This window comes from Notothenia rossii (genome assembly GCF_949606895.1).
Source record: "Notothenia rossii genome assembly, chromosome: 3".
Taxonomy (NCBI): domain Eukaryota; kingdom Metazoa; phylum Chordata; class Actinopteri; order Perciformes; family Nototheniidae; genus Notothenia; species Notothenia rossii.
In genome coordinates, this window is record NC_136901.1 from 5,342,890 (window position 1) to 5,358,782 (window position 15,893).

At 41.9% G+C, this 15,893-nt stretch overlaps 4 protein-coding genes across 8 annotated transcripts in view; 1 reads left to right on the top strand and 3 right to left on the bottom strand.

Moving 5' to 3' along the window:
* The window catches only part of ndufs1 (NADH:ubiquinone oxidoreductase core subunit S1), a 6,382-nt gene extending 4,006 nt beyond the window's left edge, over positions 1 to 2,376 (bottom strand). Inside the window, exons 1-8 of the mRNA XM_079667962.1 lie at positions 2,263 to 2,376; positions 1,348 to 1,419; positions 1,039 to 1,124; positions 842 to 949; positions 660 to 736; positions 464 to 545; positions 247 to 377; positions 1 to 156 (exon numbers count right to left, since the gene is read on the bottom strand). The exon at positions 1 to 156 is cut by the window's left edge and continues 30 nt beyond it. Coding sequence (XP_079524088.1) covers positions 1 to 156; positions 247 to 377; positions 464 to 545; positions 660 to 736; positions 842 to 949; positions 1,039 to 1,124; positions 1,348 to 1,417 — 710 coding nt within the window. The 5' untranslated portion in view covers positions 1,418 to 1,419; positions 2,263 to 2,376. The remainder of the gene's footprint in view (positions 157 to 246; positions 378 to 463; positions 546 to 659; positions 737 to 841; positions 950 to 1,038; positions 1,125 to 1,347; positions 1,420 to 2,262) is intronic.
* Positions 2,377 to 2,638: 262 nt separating this feature from the next.
* On the top strand, positions 2,639 to 6,531 carry unc50 (unc-50 homolog (C. elegans)). Of its 3 annotated transcripts, none has more exons than XM_079667973.1 (6): positions 2,639 to 2,792; positions 3,512 to 3,783; positions 4,281 to 4,401; positions 4,510 to 4,649; positions 4,912 to 5,019; positions 5,992 to 6,531. In XM_079667973.1, exons 1-6 carry the CDS (start codon positions 2,656 to 2,658, stop codon positions 6,126 to 6,128), a joined length of 915 nt encoding a protein of 304 aa, XP_079524099.1. In that variant the 5' UTR covers positions 2,639 to 2,655; the 3' UTR covers positions 6,129 to 6,531. The 3 variants fall into 3 exon arrangements, with proteins under 3 accessions (XP_079524099.1, XP_079524098.1, XP_079524100.1); XM_079667972.1 differs by having other exon boundaries at positions 2,664 to 2,792; positions 3,494 to 3,783; XM_079667974.1 differs by having other exon boundaries at positions 2,686 to 2,792; positions 3,515 to 3,783.
* A 740-nt stretch (positions 6,532 to 7,271) lies between these two features.
* LOC307031150 (inosine-uridine preferring nucleoside hydrolase-like) lies at positions 7,272 to 12,566 on the bottom strand. Of its 3 annotated transcripts, XM_079667969.1 has the most exons (8): positions 11,819 to 12,566; positions 11,401 to 11,585; positions 10,565 to 10,744; positions 9,107 to 9,218; positions 8,293 to 8,429; positions 8,101 to 8,178; positions 7,749 to 7,865; positions 7,272 to 7,652 (listed from the first exon to the last, which is right to left on the bottom strand). In XM_079667969.1, the coding sequence occupies exons 2-8, from the start codon at positions 11,578 to 11,580 to the stop codon at positions 7,500 to 7,502; spliced, it is 957 nt and encodes a 318-aa protein (XP_079524095.1). In that variant the 5' UTR covers positions 11,581 to 11,585; positions 11,819 to 12,566; the 3' UTR covers positions 7,272 to 7,499. The 3 variants fall into 3 exon arrangements, with proteins under 3 accessions (XP_079524095.1, XP_079524096.1, XP_079524094.1); XM_079667970.1 differs by lacking the exon at positions 11,819 to 12,566 and having other exon boundaries at positions 8,293 to 8,372; positions 11,401 to 11,812; XM_079667968.1 differs by lacking the exon at positions 11,819 to 12,566 and having other exon boundaries at positions 11,401 to 11,809.
* Positions 12,567 to 12,624: 58 nt separating this feature from the next.
* Positions 12,625 to 15,752, bottom strand: LOC307031151 (inosine-uridine preferring nucleoside hydrolase-like). The gene is made up of 8 exons (XM_079667971.1): positions 15,605 to 15,752; positions 15,022 to 15,202; positions 14,502 to 14,681; positions 14,192 to 14,303; positions 13,833 to 13,969; positions 13,657 to 13,734; positions 12,919 to 13,035; positions 12,625 to 12,837 (listed from the first exon to the last, which is right to left on the bottom strand). The coding sequence occupies exons 2-8, from the start codon at positions 15,199 to 15,201 to the stop codon at positions 12,685 to 12,687; spliced, it is 957 nt and encodes a 318-aa protein (XP_079524097.1). The 5' UTR covers position 15,202; positions 15,605 to 15,752; the 3' UTR covers positions 12,625 to 12,684.
* Positions 15,753 to 15,893: the final 141 nt, after the last annotated feature.

The following is a 15,893-nucleotide window of genomic DNA, read 5'->3' on the forward strand; positions in this document are numbered from 1 at the left end:
TAGGGTTTGGAGGTGAGCGCTCCGACAGGACAGATGTCGATGACGTTGCCTGAAAGTTCGGACATGAACATCTTCTCCACGTACGTCCCGATCTGCAGGTTGTTTCCTCTTCCTGTTGTTCCCAGGTCTTCAACACCTGCGATCTCGCTGGCAAAGCTACACAGGGATGCATGAACGTGCCGTTAGAGGATCTCTTGTATTAAACTTAATGTTTGATATAAATATGGATGCTTATATTGCTCGTACCGGACGCAGCGTGTGCACTGGATGCAGCGGGTCATGATGGTTTTGATGAGCGGCCCGATGTTCTTGTCCTCCACCGCTCGCTTCCCTTCTGTGAAACGACTGCGGTCTGAACCAAACTGCATGGACTGATCCTGAGAGCACAGCAGGCAAGAGTGTTAACATAGGAGAAATCCTGAAATGGTTTGACGTGGGAGAAGTGAAGTGGTTATAAACAAACCTGTAAGTCACACTCTCCTCCTTGATCACAAATAGGACAATCCAGTGGGTGGTTTGCCAACAGGAACTCCATCACTCCCTCTCTGATGAGACACACACACACACATTTATAAGGCCGGTTTCAATAGCGGCTGAAGTTAGGTGAAATGTAAAAGAAAGTTGTGTAAGAATATATTTTAATATGTGATTTTTTGTACCTGGCTTTGCGTGTCTTTTCTGAGTTGGTGAGGATGTTCCAGCCCTTCATGACGGGCATAGCACAGGCTGCTACCGGCTGAGAAGCAGACACACATATCAATTAGACACACTTAAATGCACTTTGAGCCTAGTGGTGAATATATCACTGTGCTTCCTGACCAATCAGAGGATCTTAGGTTACCTTTACAACTTTCTCGATCTCAACCAGACACATACGACAGTTTCCCGCCACTGAGAGACGCTCATGGTAACAGAACCTGGGGATCTGGACTCCTGCTTTCTCACAGGCCTGATGGGGAAAAGGAAACAATATTAAGTGGGAGAAGAACATATGAAACATCGGTTGTGGTTTCAGTAAATTCATCGGATGTTTCCTACCTGCAGCACTGTTGTTCCAGTCTCCACCTCCAGGGATTTCCCGTCAACAAACACTTCCACCATGTTGCTGGCAGCACGCACTGGAACTAATCCAGACAAACAAAATTAATACACTTTTTTTTTTTAATCTGAAGCACGGGACAGGTTATAAACTGTAAGTAGCGTGAAACGAATAAAAACACACTCAGCTCATATTAAAGGAAACTATTAATTCGATGCTTATGAAAATCTTGTACACTACGAACAGTTATCTGATACACTGAAACATAGCAAGTTGAAAACAATTAAATGAATATAAATAAGTCTTACCAGTGTTGAGTGCCATGCTGCTCTTGGCAGCTGAGGCGAGAGCCCGCCCAACGGATGGCAGTCGCAACATGACTGAGAGGAAAACAAAAAATTAATATATGAGCTAATCTTATTCCTACATAATTTCTGTTGATCAACTAATTGTGACTCTTTGTTCCGGCTCTACCCACAAGAAATAGAGCTGTGTGCACCAATTTGCCTATGAGATGAAATGTCTTGGATCCATAATGTGTGCACAAAGTCAATCAGAGTTATCCAAAAATAGGTAGCTCACTTATTCTAACATGGCTAATAATTATGGCAACAACTTTGTAATGCTCAGATGTTATGTAAGTCATAGCTGCAGGTCTAATTTATATTATTATGTTCATTTTTAAAAAAAGTTGTATTGATTCTATTATTAAGCCCAAAGCCTGATATAAGATGCTTGTATTAATTCAGATTGAGGAATAATTAAATAAATGACCTTGCTCCCTTTTCCAAACATGTATATAGGTAACTTTCACTGGACTGATTTAACAAATATATCAAAGTATAACTCAGTGGCAGTGTTAGCCTATTAGCTGTCACTGTCAACAACAATGATGCTGTTACTCAACCAGCTAGGTACTCGTTTCAAGGAGGTTATGCACAGTGCAGAAACATACTGACAAAACTAAATGTTAATGCATGTTTTATACAGGTTTTAAGTGATGTCAAGAGGATAAAAGCTAATAGGTAGCTTGGACCTTCCTAAGGACTTATTGCTTGCAGGCTAGCTGTTAGCTAAGAGCACTCAAGGACACGGGCATTGCAATGTTGTAAGAGGGTTAAAAGGGATAATGAGGTCAAATACAGACATTTACACTCGCTTCGCAAATTAATAACAAACGCATTTCAACATTAGTAAGTGTATAAAGTGTTTTAGTTTCTTACCTTTCGCTATTTGGCCTTCTTGACCAGAACAGCAGTTATCAGAGTTTTTAACACCAGTCGAAAGCTATGGCGTTGGGTAGCGGAAGTAGAATGTTGTCCTACTTCCGTTTCAAATGATTTTTCATTGTGCTTATAATGTTTGTTCACACATATATCATAACGTTTCCAAAGGACCCAAAGTTGTATTTAATTTGTATAATAGTGCTTACGAATGTGATCATCTTTAATTACTGATTGTATTTGATCAACAATAATTTTACTTGACATTTTTCTTAGTCTTATTTAATCACTATTTTCTTAATATTTCTTTCTTTCTTTCTTTCTATTTAAATGTGTTATTATTTTTAATTAGATTACATTACAGGCAGGCTTACATCACTGCATGAAATCCTGATGTCCACCCTTTACTACATTTCCCATGATGCACCGCTTGATACCGGAAGTTTCTACGTGTTCATCTTCGCGACAGTTCAGGAAGCAAACAGCTACAGAAAACGAGCAAAGAGTTGGAGCTTTTTCAGCAAAAAGAGGTGAATAATATTCAGAGTAAATACGTTTAGTTGTTTAGCTTATAAAAAATAGTCACTGCTTCGTTTTCCCAAAGTTTTTTATAATAAACCTGACTAGGCCTTCTCTTTTCATTAAACAAGTTAGCATCAAGCTAACAGTGATACCTGTGTTGTTAGCGTCAACTAACAACAACATTATATTATAGCAATGCTTGCTAGGGGTACAAATGTCCTAGTTTAGGTGTTTCATTTAATAACATACAATTAAATAAGCATGTTTGTGTTTTTTCTTACATAGTTTATGTGTAGCATCACATTAGCATCCTCTGTTTCTCTGTTGTCATTGTTTTTTAGTGACTTTGCATTAATATTATGTTATAGGACACATGCAATAGATTTATAGAGTATATCATAGAAATGTGAACTACAGGACTGTGTATCTGTATGGCTTACCAACTATAAATACAGCAACTATGTCACTGTGAAGATTGGATTAAAATATAGATATTATGTGCAATATAATGTTTTAAACATCATTATTACCAATATTACTTAAATAATCATGCCTTGGAACAATCTTGATCATATATCATTCATAATATGCTTAATTGATTAAATCAAGTATACACATTCTCAAAACATGTCCTTCTCCACCATAAGCATGTGTATAGCAAATCAACCTGTCTTCCTTCATCTTCTATATCTTCCCTGCTTGTATTTAGTTTTCATTTGATATTTAGCAGGATGTTGCCGACCACTTCGCCGCACAGCAACGGCGCCCTCGACTCAAGAGACACTGCACGTCACACGGCGGGATTCAAACGCTACAAGTACCTGCGGCGGCTGCTCCATTTCAAGCAGATGGACTTTCAGTTTGCCATTTGGCAGATGCTTTACTTGTTTACGTCGCCACAGAGAGTCTACCGCAACTTCCACTACAGGAAACAGACCAAGGACCAATGGGCAAGGGACGACCCGGCCTTCCTGGTCCTGCTCGGCATCTGGCTATGTGGTACGTTTATTCTTGATTGTAGATGTTAGGAAAATATCACTCGTCACCGGCTTGAGCTTCAATCTCAGGACACATGTATTTGTGATCCTCTCCAGAATGGAAGTAGTCATCACATACAGAGCATCAACTAGTTCCTGAACAGAGTCCTTCACATGCTGATATCCAAGAGAGGGAGTTCCACAGTCACAAGATGGAGGAATAGAAAGCAGTCTTCAATGTTTACTTCAGATTAGCTCCACGTCAGAAATGATCATGCTTGTCATATGTCTCTCTCCATAGAGGCTGAATCATCATGTTAATCACATAGCTATCATATGCCTCAAACAGTCCTGATGCTCTTCTAGATAATCACACATCCTGTCATGTTCACAGCTACAGTTGGGATACCTTTGTTATCATGTGGACTCTGATGTTGGAACATTCACTATTTTCCCAACAGTAGACAAGATGTTGTAACTTTACTACGATGGCTGAACACTCCTTTTATTCCTCCACAGTGTCGACAATAGGCTTTGGTCTGGTGCTGGACATGGGGGTGGTGGAGACCCTGAAGCTGCTGCTGTGGGTGGTGTTAGTCGACTGTATAGGAGTCGGTCTTTTCATATCAACCCTCATGTGGTTAGTATATAAGATGGAAGTAAAGAGTAGCATTGAAGCATACTTTTGTGTAACTGCCTGTACAGATGGACCCTCTCCTGAATCTGAAACATCGTTTTTTTCCCCCAGGTTTATCACCAACAAGTACCTCCTGAAGCAGCCAGGCAGAAACCCTGATGTGGAGTGGGGCTACGCATTCGATGTTCACCTCAATGCTTTCTTTCCTCTTCTCATCATCCTGCATTTCCTGCAGCTGTTCTTCATAAACCGTGAGTAGATGGTGACCCTTTGTGTGTTATAGCAGTGTGTCGGAAATACCTTCATCAAATTAAAGGCTTTTAAAATGTTTTTTTGTGCAATTAAAGGTGCATTGAATGTGTTGAATTAAGATTAAGGACACTATTCTGATTAGTTTGTATCTTTTACATTTTTTATTATAAAATACCACATCAGCAATTCATATTATTGCTATTGTAGAATAACACCTGGCCCCTTTTTCACCACACTTACTCTTGGTCCTGTGTGTTTCAGATCTCGTGGTAATAAACAGTGACTGGTTCATAGGATACTTTGTGGGGAACACAACGTGGCTGATTGCCATCGGCTATTATCTCTACATCTCATTCTTGGGATACAACGGTAAGTCATAATTGTTGGGGAATAATTTGCCCTGCATGTCCTCCTTCGCCCTCTGACGCAGCTGACCAACCTTGAGCAGCCGTTATCTCCCTTAAGGAGGGGCTGCCCTAGCATATTGTTGTTGTTACCAGTTTTTGACCGGGCAACTTTCTGTCAAAGATAGTCATTGTTGTGGGACACCTGGATCACATCCTTCTCGGGGTGTAGATGACCCCGAGCCATAAGCGACAACAAATGTGATTCAGTGTCCTCAGCTGTTTAGTCTATCTATTGAAGAATGTTGATTATTACACTCTGAACTAGTTCAAACCTGGAGCTACAGGAGGGCTCTCCAGAATTGATTGTGGCATCTGAACCGTGTGGTCAGATCGTGGCCCGTGACATGTCTTGTGAATTCTCCGGCCGAAGCTCCAAATAAACCGTCAGTGTTTGCCGTCAGAGCTCCAGCTCTCCTCGTGTCTCTCCTGACTCCAATTGCTTCAGAAGTTTCCCCCACAATAATCACATACACAGAGAAAGATCATTCTCAACATTGTCTCTATTGAAGTACCAACTTTGCAGTAAAAGACGCCACCTCCGTTGAACACAATTTCTGGCTTAGGGTTAGTCCTAAACAGTTGTTTCAGTTATCTCTCAAGCCAAAATAAGATACTTTTAATGTGTTTTTTTTTATTTGATAGTAATTGGTCATTTCAGAATCCACCAGTGTAATTGATAATCATAATAATTACAAAACGGCAGTGTGCCTATGTGTCCTATTAAAACAGGAAGTTGTCTTAGGACACAAAACAGAGAAGTACCATTAATGCGGTTGTGGTTATGTCTGTCTATTATTTTATTTTATTGTCTGGAGTGTTTATCTCCATGTAGGGTCAACGAGCACACTGTTTGCTCTAGGGACGTAGTGTACATCTCACTGTGACTTTATAGGTTTCAATAAGCTGATGTTTTTATACTCTGTTATCCCCACAGCTCTTCCCTTCCTGAAGAACACGGTGGCACTGCTGTACCCCTTCGCTCTGCTCGTCATCGTCTACACCCTCTCCTTGTCTCTGGGCTGGAACTTCACACAGGGCCTCTGCTGGTTCTACAAGTACAGGGTGCAGTAGGGGCCTTTTGTCTCTGAGGCGGGACACACAAACCAATGAATCTCCAGCTTCTTCCAGTCAGTGGGAAGGACTCGAGTCTAAGGACGAGCTTGTTGATTTTCTGTCTGGCTCCGGTGTGGATTCGGAGCTCTTGAGGATGTGTTTGGACTAGTTACAGAAAACAGGACGACGGATGAGATGCAGCTTTTATTGTCGTTTCTTTTTGTATGATTTGTAAATATTTCGGGCAGGTTGTAATATATGATATTAACAGATGATTGTTTCGAGCGTTGTTTTTTTTCCTTTAAAATAAATCCTGCTTGTTGAAGAGAAAGAAGAGGGACATGGGATGGACACTTCTCTTTCTTCCTTTCTCTGAATGAAGTGTACATTCCTGAGCACTTTCAATAAAAAGTTTTATTAATTTGGGTTACTTTGGTTTGACTTTCTCGGGAAATAAATGATGAATCAAATTCCAAACAAGTGTGTAATGCTCAAAGCTCCCACCAGGGTGTGTTTTACAAGTGTGTGTTTCTTGGAAATGAATAGCAGGCAAAGGATTATATACTAAAGTCTAAAAGATGCTGTAGTTTTCAAATGAAATCAAATATCAGCTCAACCGAGCAAGTAAGGGAGGAAGGAGGAAGGAGGAAGGCACTTGCATGGAGGGCCCTGAACGGCATGACCAGTGTATGGAACTCCAACCTCCCCCGTCAAATCAAACTCAGCTTCTTCTATGCAACGGTAGAGTCTGTTCTCCTCTCTGGCAGTGCATGCTGGACCCTGAAGCCAACCCTGCAAAAGTCTCTAGACGGATGCTACACCAGAATGTTGCGAGCAGTACTTAACATCAGCAAGAGGGTACATGTAACCAACAAGATACCAAGGGAGCGACAAAAAAGAATTGCAGCCAGGAGAATGAGACTCGCAGGACATTTCCAAAGGCATCAAGAGCTGCCAGCTGGCAAATTGGTGCTGTGGGAACCAACACACGGGCATCGGTCACGAGGACGTCCCGCACAAACATACGTGGACGTACTCAAGAATGACGCAGGTGCACAAAGTACCAATGAACTGGCCAGATGTATGGAGAACCGGGATGACTGGAAGCAACGATGGAGGGCTCGTCTGAGGACCTAGAGAGAGAGATCAGGGACGTACAAATCAAGTCATCATCATCTCGTATTTAATATTTTTGAGGTACATAATGGTTATAAAAGGCAACTAATTATACTGCCAGGAATAATATGAGGTTTTCTGTTACAAAATGTTTGGCATGAAAGCTGCCTTGTTTCTCCTGCAATGTTTCACAAAGGTTTGGAATAATGTTAAAAGATGTTTTAAGGGTTTGACTTTAATACGATGAGGCTATAATGTGAGTTGTCTCAGATACTATTTCAGTGAATTCATCAGCAGTCGTTTGAACTTCTCCTCATCGACTTTCTTCATGATGAAGACCTTGTGCTTCTTCTTCAGCAGGTCCATGTAGTCCAGCACCATCATGCCTCGGGTGTGAGTCCCCTCCAGCTCCACCGTGACCGCAACCTGCAGGAGGAAGACACAAAAAAAATTGTAATACGGAACCGCCCGCCCCTTCTGCTGAAAATAGATCAATCAGAGAGGAGAACAGTATTTTAAAACCTCGTCACTCTCCGTCAGCAGGGTGTCGTCGATGGCTGCTGCCATGGCGTAGCAGTCACAGGTGTTGAAGCCCGGGCCTGACACCAGCTCCTTCTGGTACCGCTCAGTCTGCACCATCTGCAGGGACAGGTAGTATTTATACAAGGACTTTGACAGATTGAACCACAAGCTAATTTCCATGTTCAGTCCCACAACAAGAGTCATACAACAGTACATTTAATCAAGTACAACTTTGGCATACCTCTTCCTAACTTGAGTATTTCTATTTCCTTCTACTTTATACGTATACTCTACTACTTTTCAGAGGCAGGTTATCTCTCTCAGTGTATTGAACAAGAGGAGGCTGTCATACCTTCCTGGTGTGGGCGTAGATCTCCTCCATGAATCGAGCCTTGTCTGTGTCCTGTGCCAGCCAAGTGTCGCAGAAAGACTGAGGGAGACAAAAAGACATGAAGTAAGTCAGCAGTTTAACTTCAACAACACTGAAATAAGTTATTTAGGTTGTTGTTTGATTAAATAAACGAATACATATATAGTGCCTCACCCAGGGCAGGCTGTTCCTGCAGCTGAACTCCCAGGTGGCGATGTAGGTGGGGCAGGTGTAGCGGTCCAACACGATGTAGGCCGCCTCGGAGTCAGCCACAAAGTTAAACTCTCCACACACTGTAGTGTTACCTCTGGCTACACACACACACACACACACACACACACACACACACACACACACACACACACACACACACACACACACACACACACACACCTCCACTAACATTTAGTTAAACAAGTGTAGTTGATGCACACACACACACACACACACACACACACACACACACACACAAAAAACACATTTAGCTCCACTAACATTTAGTTAAACAAGTGTAGTTGATGCGCGCACACACACACACACACACACACACACACACACACACACACACACACACACACACACACACACACACACACACACACACACACACACACACACACACACACACACACACACACACACACACACACACACACACACACACACACACACCTCCACTAACATTTAGTTAAACAAGTGTAGTTGATGCACACACACACACACACACACACACACACACACACACACACACACACACAAAAAACACATTTAGCTCCACTAACATTTAGTTAAACAAGTGTAGTTGATGCGCGCACACACACACACACACACACACACACACACACACACACACACACACACACACACACACACACACACACACACACACACACACACACACACACACACACACACACACACACACACACACACACACACACACACACACACACACACACACACACACACACACACACAGGTATCTTACATTCAGTGTTTCCTCCCATGATGTAGAGCGCCTTCAGTTTTTGGGTGAAGTTTGGGTTCAGTGACACCGCGACAGCCAGGTTAGTGAGGGGCGCCGTGGCAACCAGAGTCACCTGCATAGTGGTATAAGGAAGAGGAAAATAGTAAACACAGAAACGCTTTTAAACTCATTGATTATCTACTATCTGCGGCACTCTATGGTACATGAACTTTTTCCTAAATATAATAATAATTTATGAATATCATTATATGGCACATACCTTGTTATTTTACTATATATTTAACTAAAAATGAACAATAGCCTACATTCAAGGTGGGAAAAGAAAAATAATTGCCTGCTATTTTTGACAATTGGCTAAAATACAATATATGTATAATGAAGTAGAAAGCATCAAAGAATTTTTTTACCAAGTGTTATTATTGCTCGTGGGGCTTGAAAAACAAGATTTTAACTTTCTTTTTTTTTAATCTAGTTTTTTCAAAGAGATGTTTATATCTCCACTCAGGTGGACAGTATGTGTTCAGGGTTAGAACTGAAGAGATGTACATTTTGAAAAAATTATAAATAAAGATGTGCAAACTTAAAATTACATTATAATAATAAAAGTATATTGATTTACGGCCCAAAAAGATATTGTAGATGAAGTATTTTCAAGAATAACCAGGGCCAGGGGCCAATTTGAGGCCCCACGCACAGTTATTTGATGAGTGCTAGTGGAGCCTCGCAGTGGCGAAACCGTGCCGAGCCACCCTAATTGCGCCATATAAGCGCATAGGTGCGCCTCAGATGAGGCCCCCCTACGCAAGGTGTGGCCCCCTCCACAAGGTGAGGCCCCACACAGTCTGCATGATCTGCCTGTAGGGAGGGACGGCCCTGGGTACAGCAGCAGCAGTACCAGTATTCATTGTAGTTGAAATATAGCCAGTGATGCATGACGTCCACTGTAGTGGACAGGTGGTTAATCATGATTTCCTGCAAACATACAATCAATACTTTGATAATTTATGAATTATATGATTCCTTAGTTGTTACTTGATGTCACCGCATTTTTTATACCTGCAGGGGACGCTTTCCATAAAAGGATTGGCAAGATATAGATGGTTGACTTGGTCCATGTGGCTTTCTGTTGTCCATCTTGGTTTAGAGATATGTATCATGCACTTACTCTGACTTTCCACTGAGTGGCAGTGTATGGGATGATGCAATAGGGTCCTATGTAGTGGCTGATGGTGCAACTATGCAAAAAAAAACAATGCATATACAAGAAAACACCTTTTGAATAGCTGTCCACTGTAGTGACCTCTATGCATGAAAGGGTTAAATGATACATTATCTCACCCATTTCCTATGTTTACTATACCTTTCAGGTAAAGCATGAGCACAGTTTTATTATGTGTTATGTGCAATAATAACACTAACCCCTAACACCACATTGTTTAAGGTTTACCCTCCACCCACCTCTCCAGGATGCTCGTTGACCATCTTGATGATGGCCTGCGCCGCTCCCTTCTTCTGCAGCAGCTCCAGACCCGGAGCGTTTGGATCCGGGACGTCCCCCAGCCCGTCCTTTCCGTGGAAATCTCCAGCGTGAAGTCTGCGAGCCAGCAGGGGCTCCGCACACCCCCGGTACACTGGGATCTGTGGGGGATTACAGCTGTTTATTAAAGAAAATATGCTTCTAATATAGCATTATCATTATATATACACACCACTGTTCATACCAGGGGGTCTAAACTAAGTTAAAAAAGAACATAAGTAAAGAATATATATAAAAAAAGAAAAAGATGATGAAATTCGAATATAATATTTGTCAAATAAACAACTTTGCCTTCTTTGTTTTTTATGTTTTGTCGTGCCATGTTGCTTGCTCTTAGTAGAAGTGTCAACAACTTTGTTTGGGTCAGTCCATCTGTTCCCCATGAATAAAAATGTAATACCCAAATATATGTTTCTATCTGAGCACCTGTAAAGTTATTTTCCCCCAGTCTTTCTTCTTATATAATGTTCCACCTCTCAACGTAACTTGTAAACTGCTCAACATACAGTGACAAAACACACTTCCAAAAGTTTCTTATTGTAATTCAAATAAAATACAAAAATTCAATATGATTTGTACAATTCTCCTATGTTTTCCCTGCATTATTATTATTTACTTATTACTAAGAAAGAAGCTTCATGACGAAAAAGTTATAAATGGTATGCAACTCTTTGTAAGGTCAATACTTCTATATTTTACTACTATTAAATACATGACAGTTTTAGGTCTGGTAATAGGTCCTCATAATAAACCTTACGTCCAGCCTGTTGCAGGTTTTTAACACCCTCAGTGTGTTCTTGCAGGAGTTCTCCAGGGGGGTGTTGCCATGGCTGCAGGTGATCCCCAAAACCTCCACGTTTGGGTCCACGAGCGCCATCATGATAGCCTGAGCATCGTCCACACCTGTGTCCACGTCGATGATGATCTTGTTCTTCATTTTACCTGCGAGAAAAGGCATAAAGGTGTGTGTTCAGATTCGAAGGGGTTTGTCGCGTCAGTGCTGTCCGCCATGTTTTTGGAAAGGGTGGGTCCACACCTAAACCGAGTCACTCCTGAGTAAATTCGGGTATTTGCACCTTCTTAGTAAAAGCTAATCTATTTTGCATTAACTAATCAACAAACTGGGTGAGAAAGCATACAGTTTAGCGGCAAAGAAAGCAAAATAACCAACTTACCAGGCAAAGTGTCTTCAAACTGAGTCCCCCTGAGTGAAACGCCTTTCTGCTCCCCCCTGCTTTTTGTATTGTTTCAAAACTTAGGATGACGCAACAGAACAAACTTTTTGCTTTGCTTGAGGCAATAATGCAAGATAATTAGTTGGACTTGCATTACAACATTTAGTCCCCTCCTCCTAGAATACATAATTGCTTTATCTATGAGTTAATGGCATGTCTAGCATGCTTTAATTGCTTCTCTGCAGTCGCATGCTTGTGGACACAGACGTGTGATATGCTTTGCATGTGAGACAGACAGGAACTTTAAGTGTGTCTGTGTTTGAAAAAATTCCAGCTATATTCCTGTTATCTTTTATTTTGGTGAACCACATTCATGCCTTCAGCTTGTTTTTGTATATTTCTACTTCAGTCCGTTCATGAACATCTGCTTTAACTTCTCATGTCAACAAATTCTATGGCATGAGCATTAGAGGAGATATTAAATAGTGCTTGGACGAAAACCCTCTGAGTGTTCATGCAAGTAGAACAGCGAGTACGAAAAATATATTTAAACCATATGTGAAGTAAAGGAAACCTCATGGAGACTTGGCTTTCAGGGCATCCATAAAATGTGCATCTCTTTAGACCAAAAATAAATAATACTTTGGGAGGAAATGTGAGATGTGCTTGTCTTTAATTGTGTGTATTTATAACATATTGTATTGCTGCTTGAATATGTGTTGTGCTGCATAGGTCATGTCAGGTCGTGTGAAAGATTATTTGGCATGGAAGGCCATCAAAATGTTAAATAAAGAAAACCCAAGTCCTTTTTCATTGTAAAAGTCACGTTTATTCGTTCTGATGCACCCAATTGATGTGTTTCATTTCTACTTCATTGAGTTCATGAACATCTGCTTTAACTTCTCCTGGTCGATTTCCTTCATGATGAAGACCTTGTGCTTCTTCTTCAGCTGGCCCATGTAGTCCAGCACCATCATGCCTCGGGTGAAGTTCCCCTCCAGCTCCACTGACACTGCAACCTGATGGAAAAACACAATGAAAGGTTGGGAGATGATTTGATTTGGGGGTATTTAAAAGACCGTTAAGCAGGGGATTCCCACCTCTTCACTCTTTGTTATGAGAGTATCGTTGATGGCGGCGGCCAAAGCGTAGGTGTCACAGGAGTTGAAGCCTTTTCCTTCTGTGATCTCCTTTTGGTAGTCTGAAGACCGAGCTTTCTGCAGAGAAACACATCATGACGCACATTAAGGCATGTAGTGACCATACAGCTGACACTAGAGGGCCACCAAACAACATGTATGAGTTGTTAAAATAAGCCCTTTGTGCTTTTTAGGGTTCTCCTTTTTCCTGTAGTGGGTTATACTGTATAGGTTTGTGTGCATTTAAATGGTCTGCAAAGGCTAAAATCCCAAAGTGTTCTTCCAGAGAGAGTCTCACTCCCACCTTTGATCATTAAAGCATGTAAACATGTCACAGTAGCGGCACAAAATACAAATATGAACCTGAAAATCAGCATAATATTTCCTCTTTAAGCAGAAATGTGTAGGTCTCATTTTACAGTGATAGTCAGAGGGAGTGCATTCTGCCTAGGGCTCCAAAAAGATTAGCCCAGCCCTGGTAAAAGATTTGGAATACACAACATATATATTCTGCAGATCTTTTTAATTACGCAGACATTTTAAAGTGAGGTGTGGTGCATTACCCATCTGAGAACAACTTGTGCAAACATGCATAGGACATGGTGTTTAAAGCAGCCGTTTCCTGGAGCGTATTGTCAATGTCACCGCAAATGTGACCATGATATTTCAAAGTGTGATTTGTTTCTGCACAGTCCTTACTTTGTTGGAAAGGCACGAGATAGTCTTCACAAAGTTGGCTTTGGGTGTGTTTAGGGCCAATAGCTCATCACACCAGGACTGAGGGAGCAAGACAGACAGCGTTATCACATCTGTGTGTCAGCATATGAATTATTTCAAATGAATGATGAATTTAAAGTCTGTGTGTGCTGCCTCACCCAGGGCAGGCTGTTCCTGCAGCTGAACTCCCAGGTGGCGATGTAGGTGGGGCAGGTGTAGCGGTCCAACACGATGTAGGCCGCCTCGGGGTCAGCCACAAAGTTAAACTCTCCACATGCTGTAGTGTTACCTCTGGCTACACACACACACACACACACACACACACACACACACACACACACACACACACACACACACACACACACACACACACACACACACACACACACACACACACACACACACACACACACACACACACACACACACACACACACACACACACACACACACACATTATAACTTTGATTGCAGAGGAGGAAGATATTTAACAGTCATTTTGAAAGTAACAACATACATTCAGTGTTTCCTCCCATGATGTAGAGCGCCTTCAGTTTCTTAGGGATTTTGGGGTTCAGTTGCACGGCGACGGCCAGGTTAGTGAGGGGCGCCGTGGCAACCAGAGTCACCTGTCGACAGCAAACACACACATTTAGACTTGTATGATATTTTTGGGGAAAAATGGGTGAGGTATAAAACACCACAAACATTACTACTTTCCTATTTTCTCATACATTGTTATTTATTTTTCTTTTAACTAATGTAATCTAGTGATAATCTTAACACAGTCACACCCCTCTGCTACTCTCAGACCCATGAAGCCTCACCTCTCCGGGGTTTTCGTTGATCATCTTGATCATGGCCTTCACGGCGTTCCTCTTGTGCAGCAGCTCCAGCCCCGGGGCGTTGGGGTCCGGGACGTCCCCCAGCCCGTCCTTCCCGTGGTAATCTCCAGCGTGCTGTTTACGGGCCAGCAGGGGCTTATCACAGCCGGCATACACTGGGATCTGTGGAGCGGGATGTGTAAAGCATGCCTACTTTTAGTTTTACTCCAACCAACAGCTGCTCAAACCCTCTTAAACTGTGCAATACAGACAATATTCTAAAACCTGCACAATTATTATTCTGTATTCATATGACTCAGGATTATTACTGTTTTATTTATGCAAATTCACATCACATTTTCTCAGCAAATTTCCGTAGCTTTTTTTGTACAAATAGGCCAATATTGAACATACACAACCCAATCTAATTTCCCCACCCATCCCATAGAGCTATTCTAATTTTGATACCATCATACCTTCCATGGACATGCACTAACACCCCTGATGTTACATTCAAACTCACATCCAGCCTGCCTGCTGCCTGCAGGACACGCAGCGTGTTTTTGAGGACGTTGTCCAGGGGGGTGTTGCCATGGCAGCAGGTGATCCCCAAAACCTCCACGTCGGGGGCAGCCAGGGCCATCATGATGGCGTGAGCATCGTCCACCCCGGTGTCCACATCGAGGATCAGCTTCTTCTTCATCCTGAGAAAGGAAGGAAAAAGGGTTTTCCCGATGGCTCACAGGAAGTAATATGATCCCTCTAAGTCTCGCAATGATTACATGAGATGGAAAAGTTTAAATATGTGTTTTGCACAGAGATATAACATCCAAAACACATGATATTACTTTAAAACACCTAGCAACTCAAGCAAAGGATCTGCTTTAAATGATTCTGCTACATGAGAATGTAAAATGAGAAAAGGGTGTGTCAGGGTGGAGAAAGAATTTGAATTTGACGCTCGATCGTCTTCATGCAATTCCCGACATTTTGTTTGTAAGTGACATAAAACTGGAGATTCGTACAGTTTACCCTCCCAGTGCATGTGTTCACACACTTTTAAATGTCTGTGGTTGTGATATCGCAGTAAAATGTAAAACCCTCACCTGGCGGGCAGATGTTGACGGTGTTTGCTTGTCTGTGTTGCAGGTCGGAGAGGCGGCTGCAGACAGACTTGCCCTGACGAGTCTCCTTTTTAAAGAGCAGACTCAAAGGGGTGGTGCAAATGAGGTGAACGGAGCCAGAGGCGTGTTCCTGCAGACCCAAAGGACAGGTTGGGTTTCATTTTGGTACTTTTTGCTCATTTTCAAAGAGCTTAAATTAACTATCAATGGTGCTTTTTACTTGAGAAGACCAGGGACTTAACATACATGTATTTGAGATATTTTAAGACAC

Bases quoted from the DNA above. Each gene is read 5' to 3' on its own strand.
- LOC307031150 (XM_079667968.1), bottom strand. From the start codon at position 11,601: ATGCCTTTTCTCGCAGGTAAAATGAAGAACAAGATCATCATCGACGTG. The intron at 10,745-11,400 runs GTAAGGTTTATT...AATCCCCCACAG, and splicing joins AAACCTGCAACAGGCTGGAC to ATCCCAGTGTACCGGGGGTG. The intron at 8,179-8,292 runs GTGAGGCACTAT...TGTCTCCCTCAG, and splicing joins GCAGGAACAGCCTGCCCTGG to TCTTTCTGCGACACTTGGCT.
- unc50 (XM_079667973.1), top strand. From the start codon at position 2,656: ATGTCCACCCTTTACTACATTTCCCATGATGCACCGCTTGATACCGGA. The intron at 2,793-3,511 runs GTGAATAATATT...TTTGATATTTAG, and splicing joins AGCTTTTTCAGCAAAAAGAG to CAGGATGTTGCCGACCACTT. The intron at 4,402-4,509 runs GTTAGTATATAA...TTTTTCCCCCAG, and splicing joins TTCATATCAACCCTCATGTG to GTTTATCACCAACAAGTACC.
- LOC307031151 (XM_079667971.1), bottom strand. From the start codon at position 15,201: ATGAAGAAGAAGCTGATCCTCGATGTGGACACCGGGGTGGACGATGCT. The intron at 13,970-14,191 runs GTATGTTGTTAC...GTGTGTGTGTAG, and splicing joins CATGGGAGGAAACACTGAAT to CCAGAGGTAACACTACAGCA. The intron at 13,036-13,656 runs GTAAGGACTGTG...GTTTCTCTGCAG, and splicing joins TCTCGTGCCTTTCCAACAAA to AAAGCTCGGTCTTCAGACTA.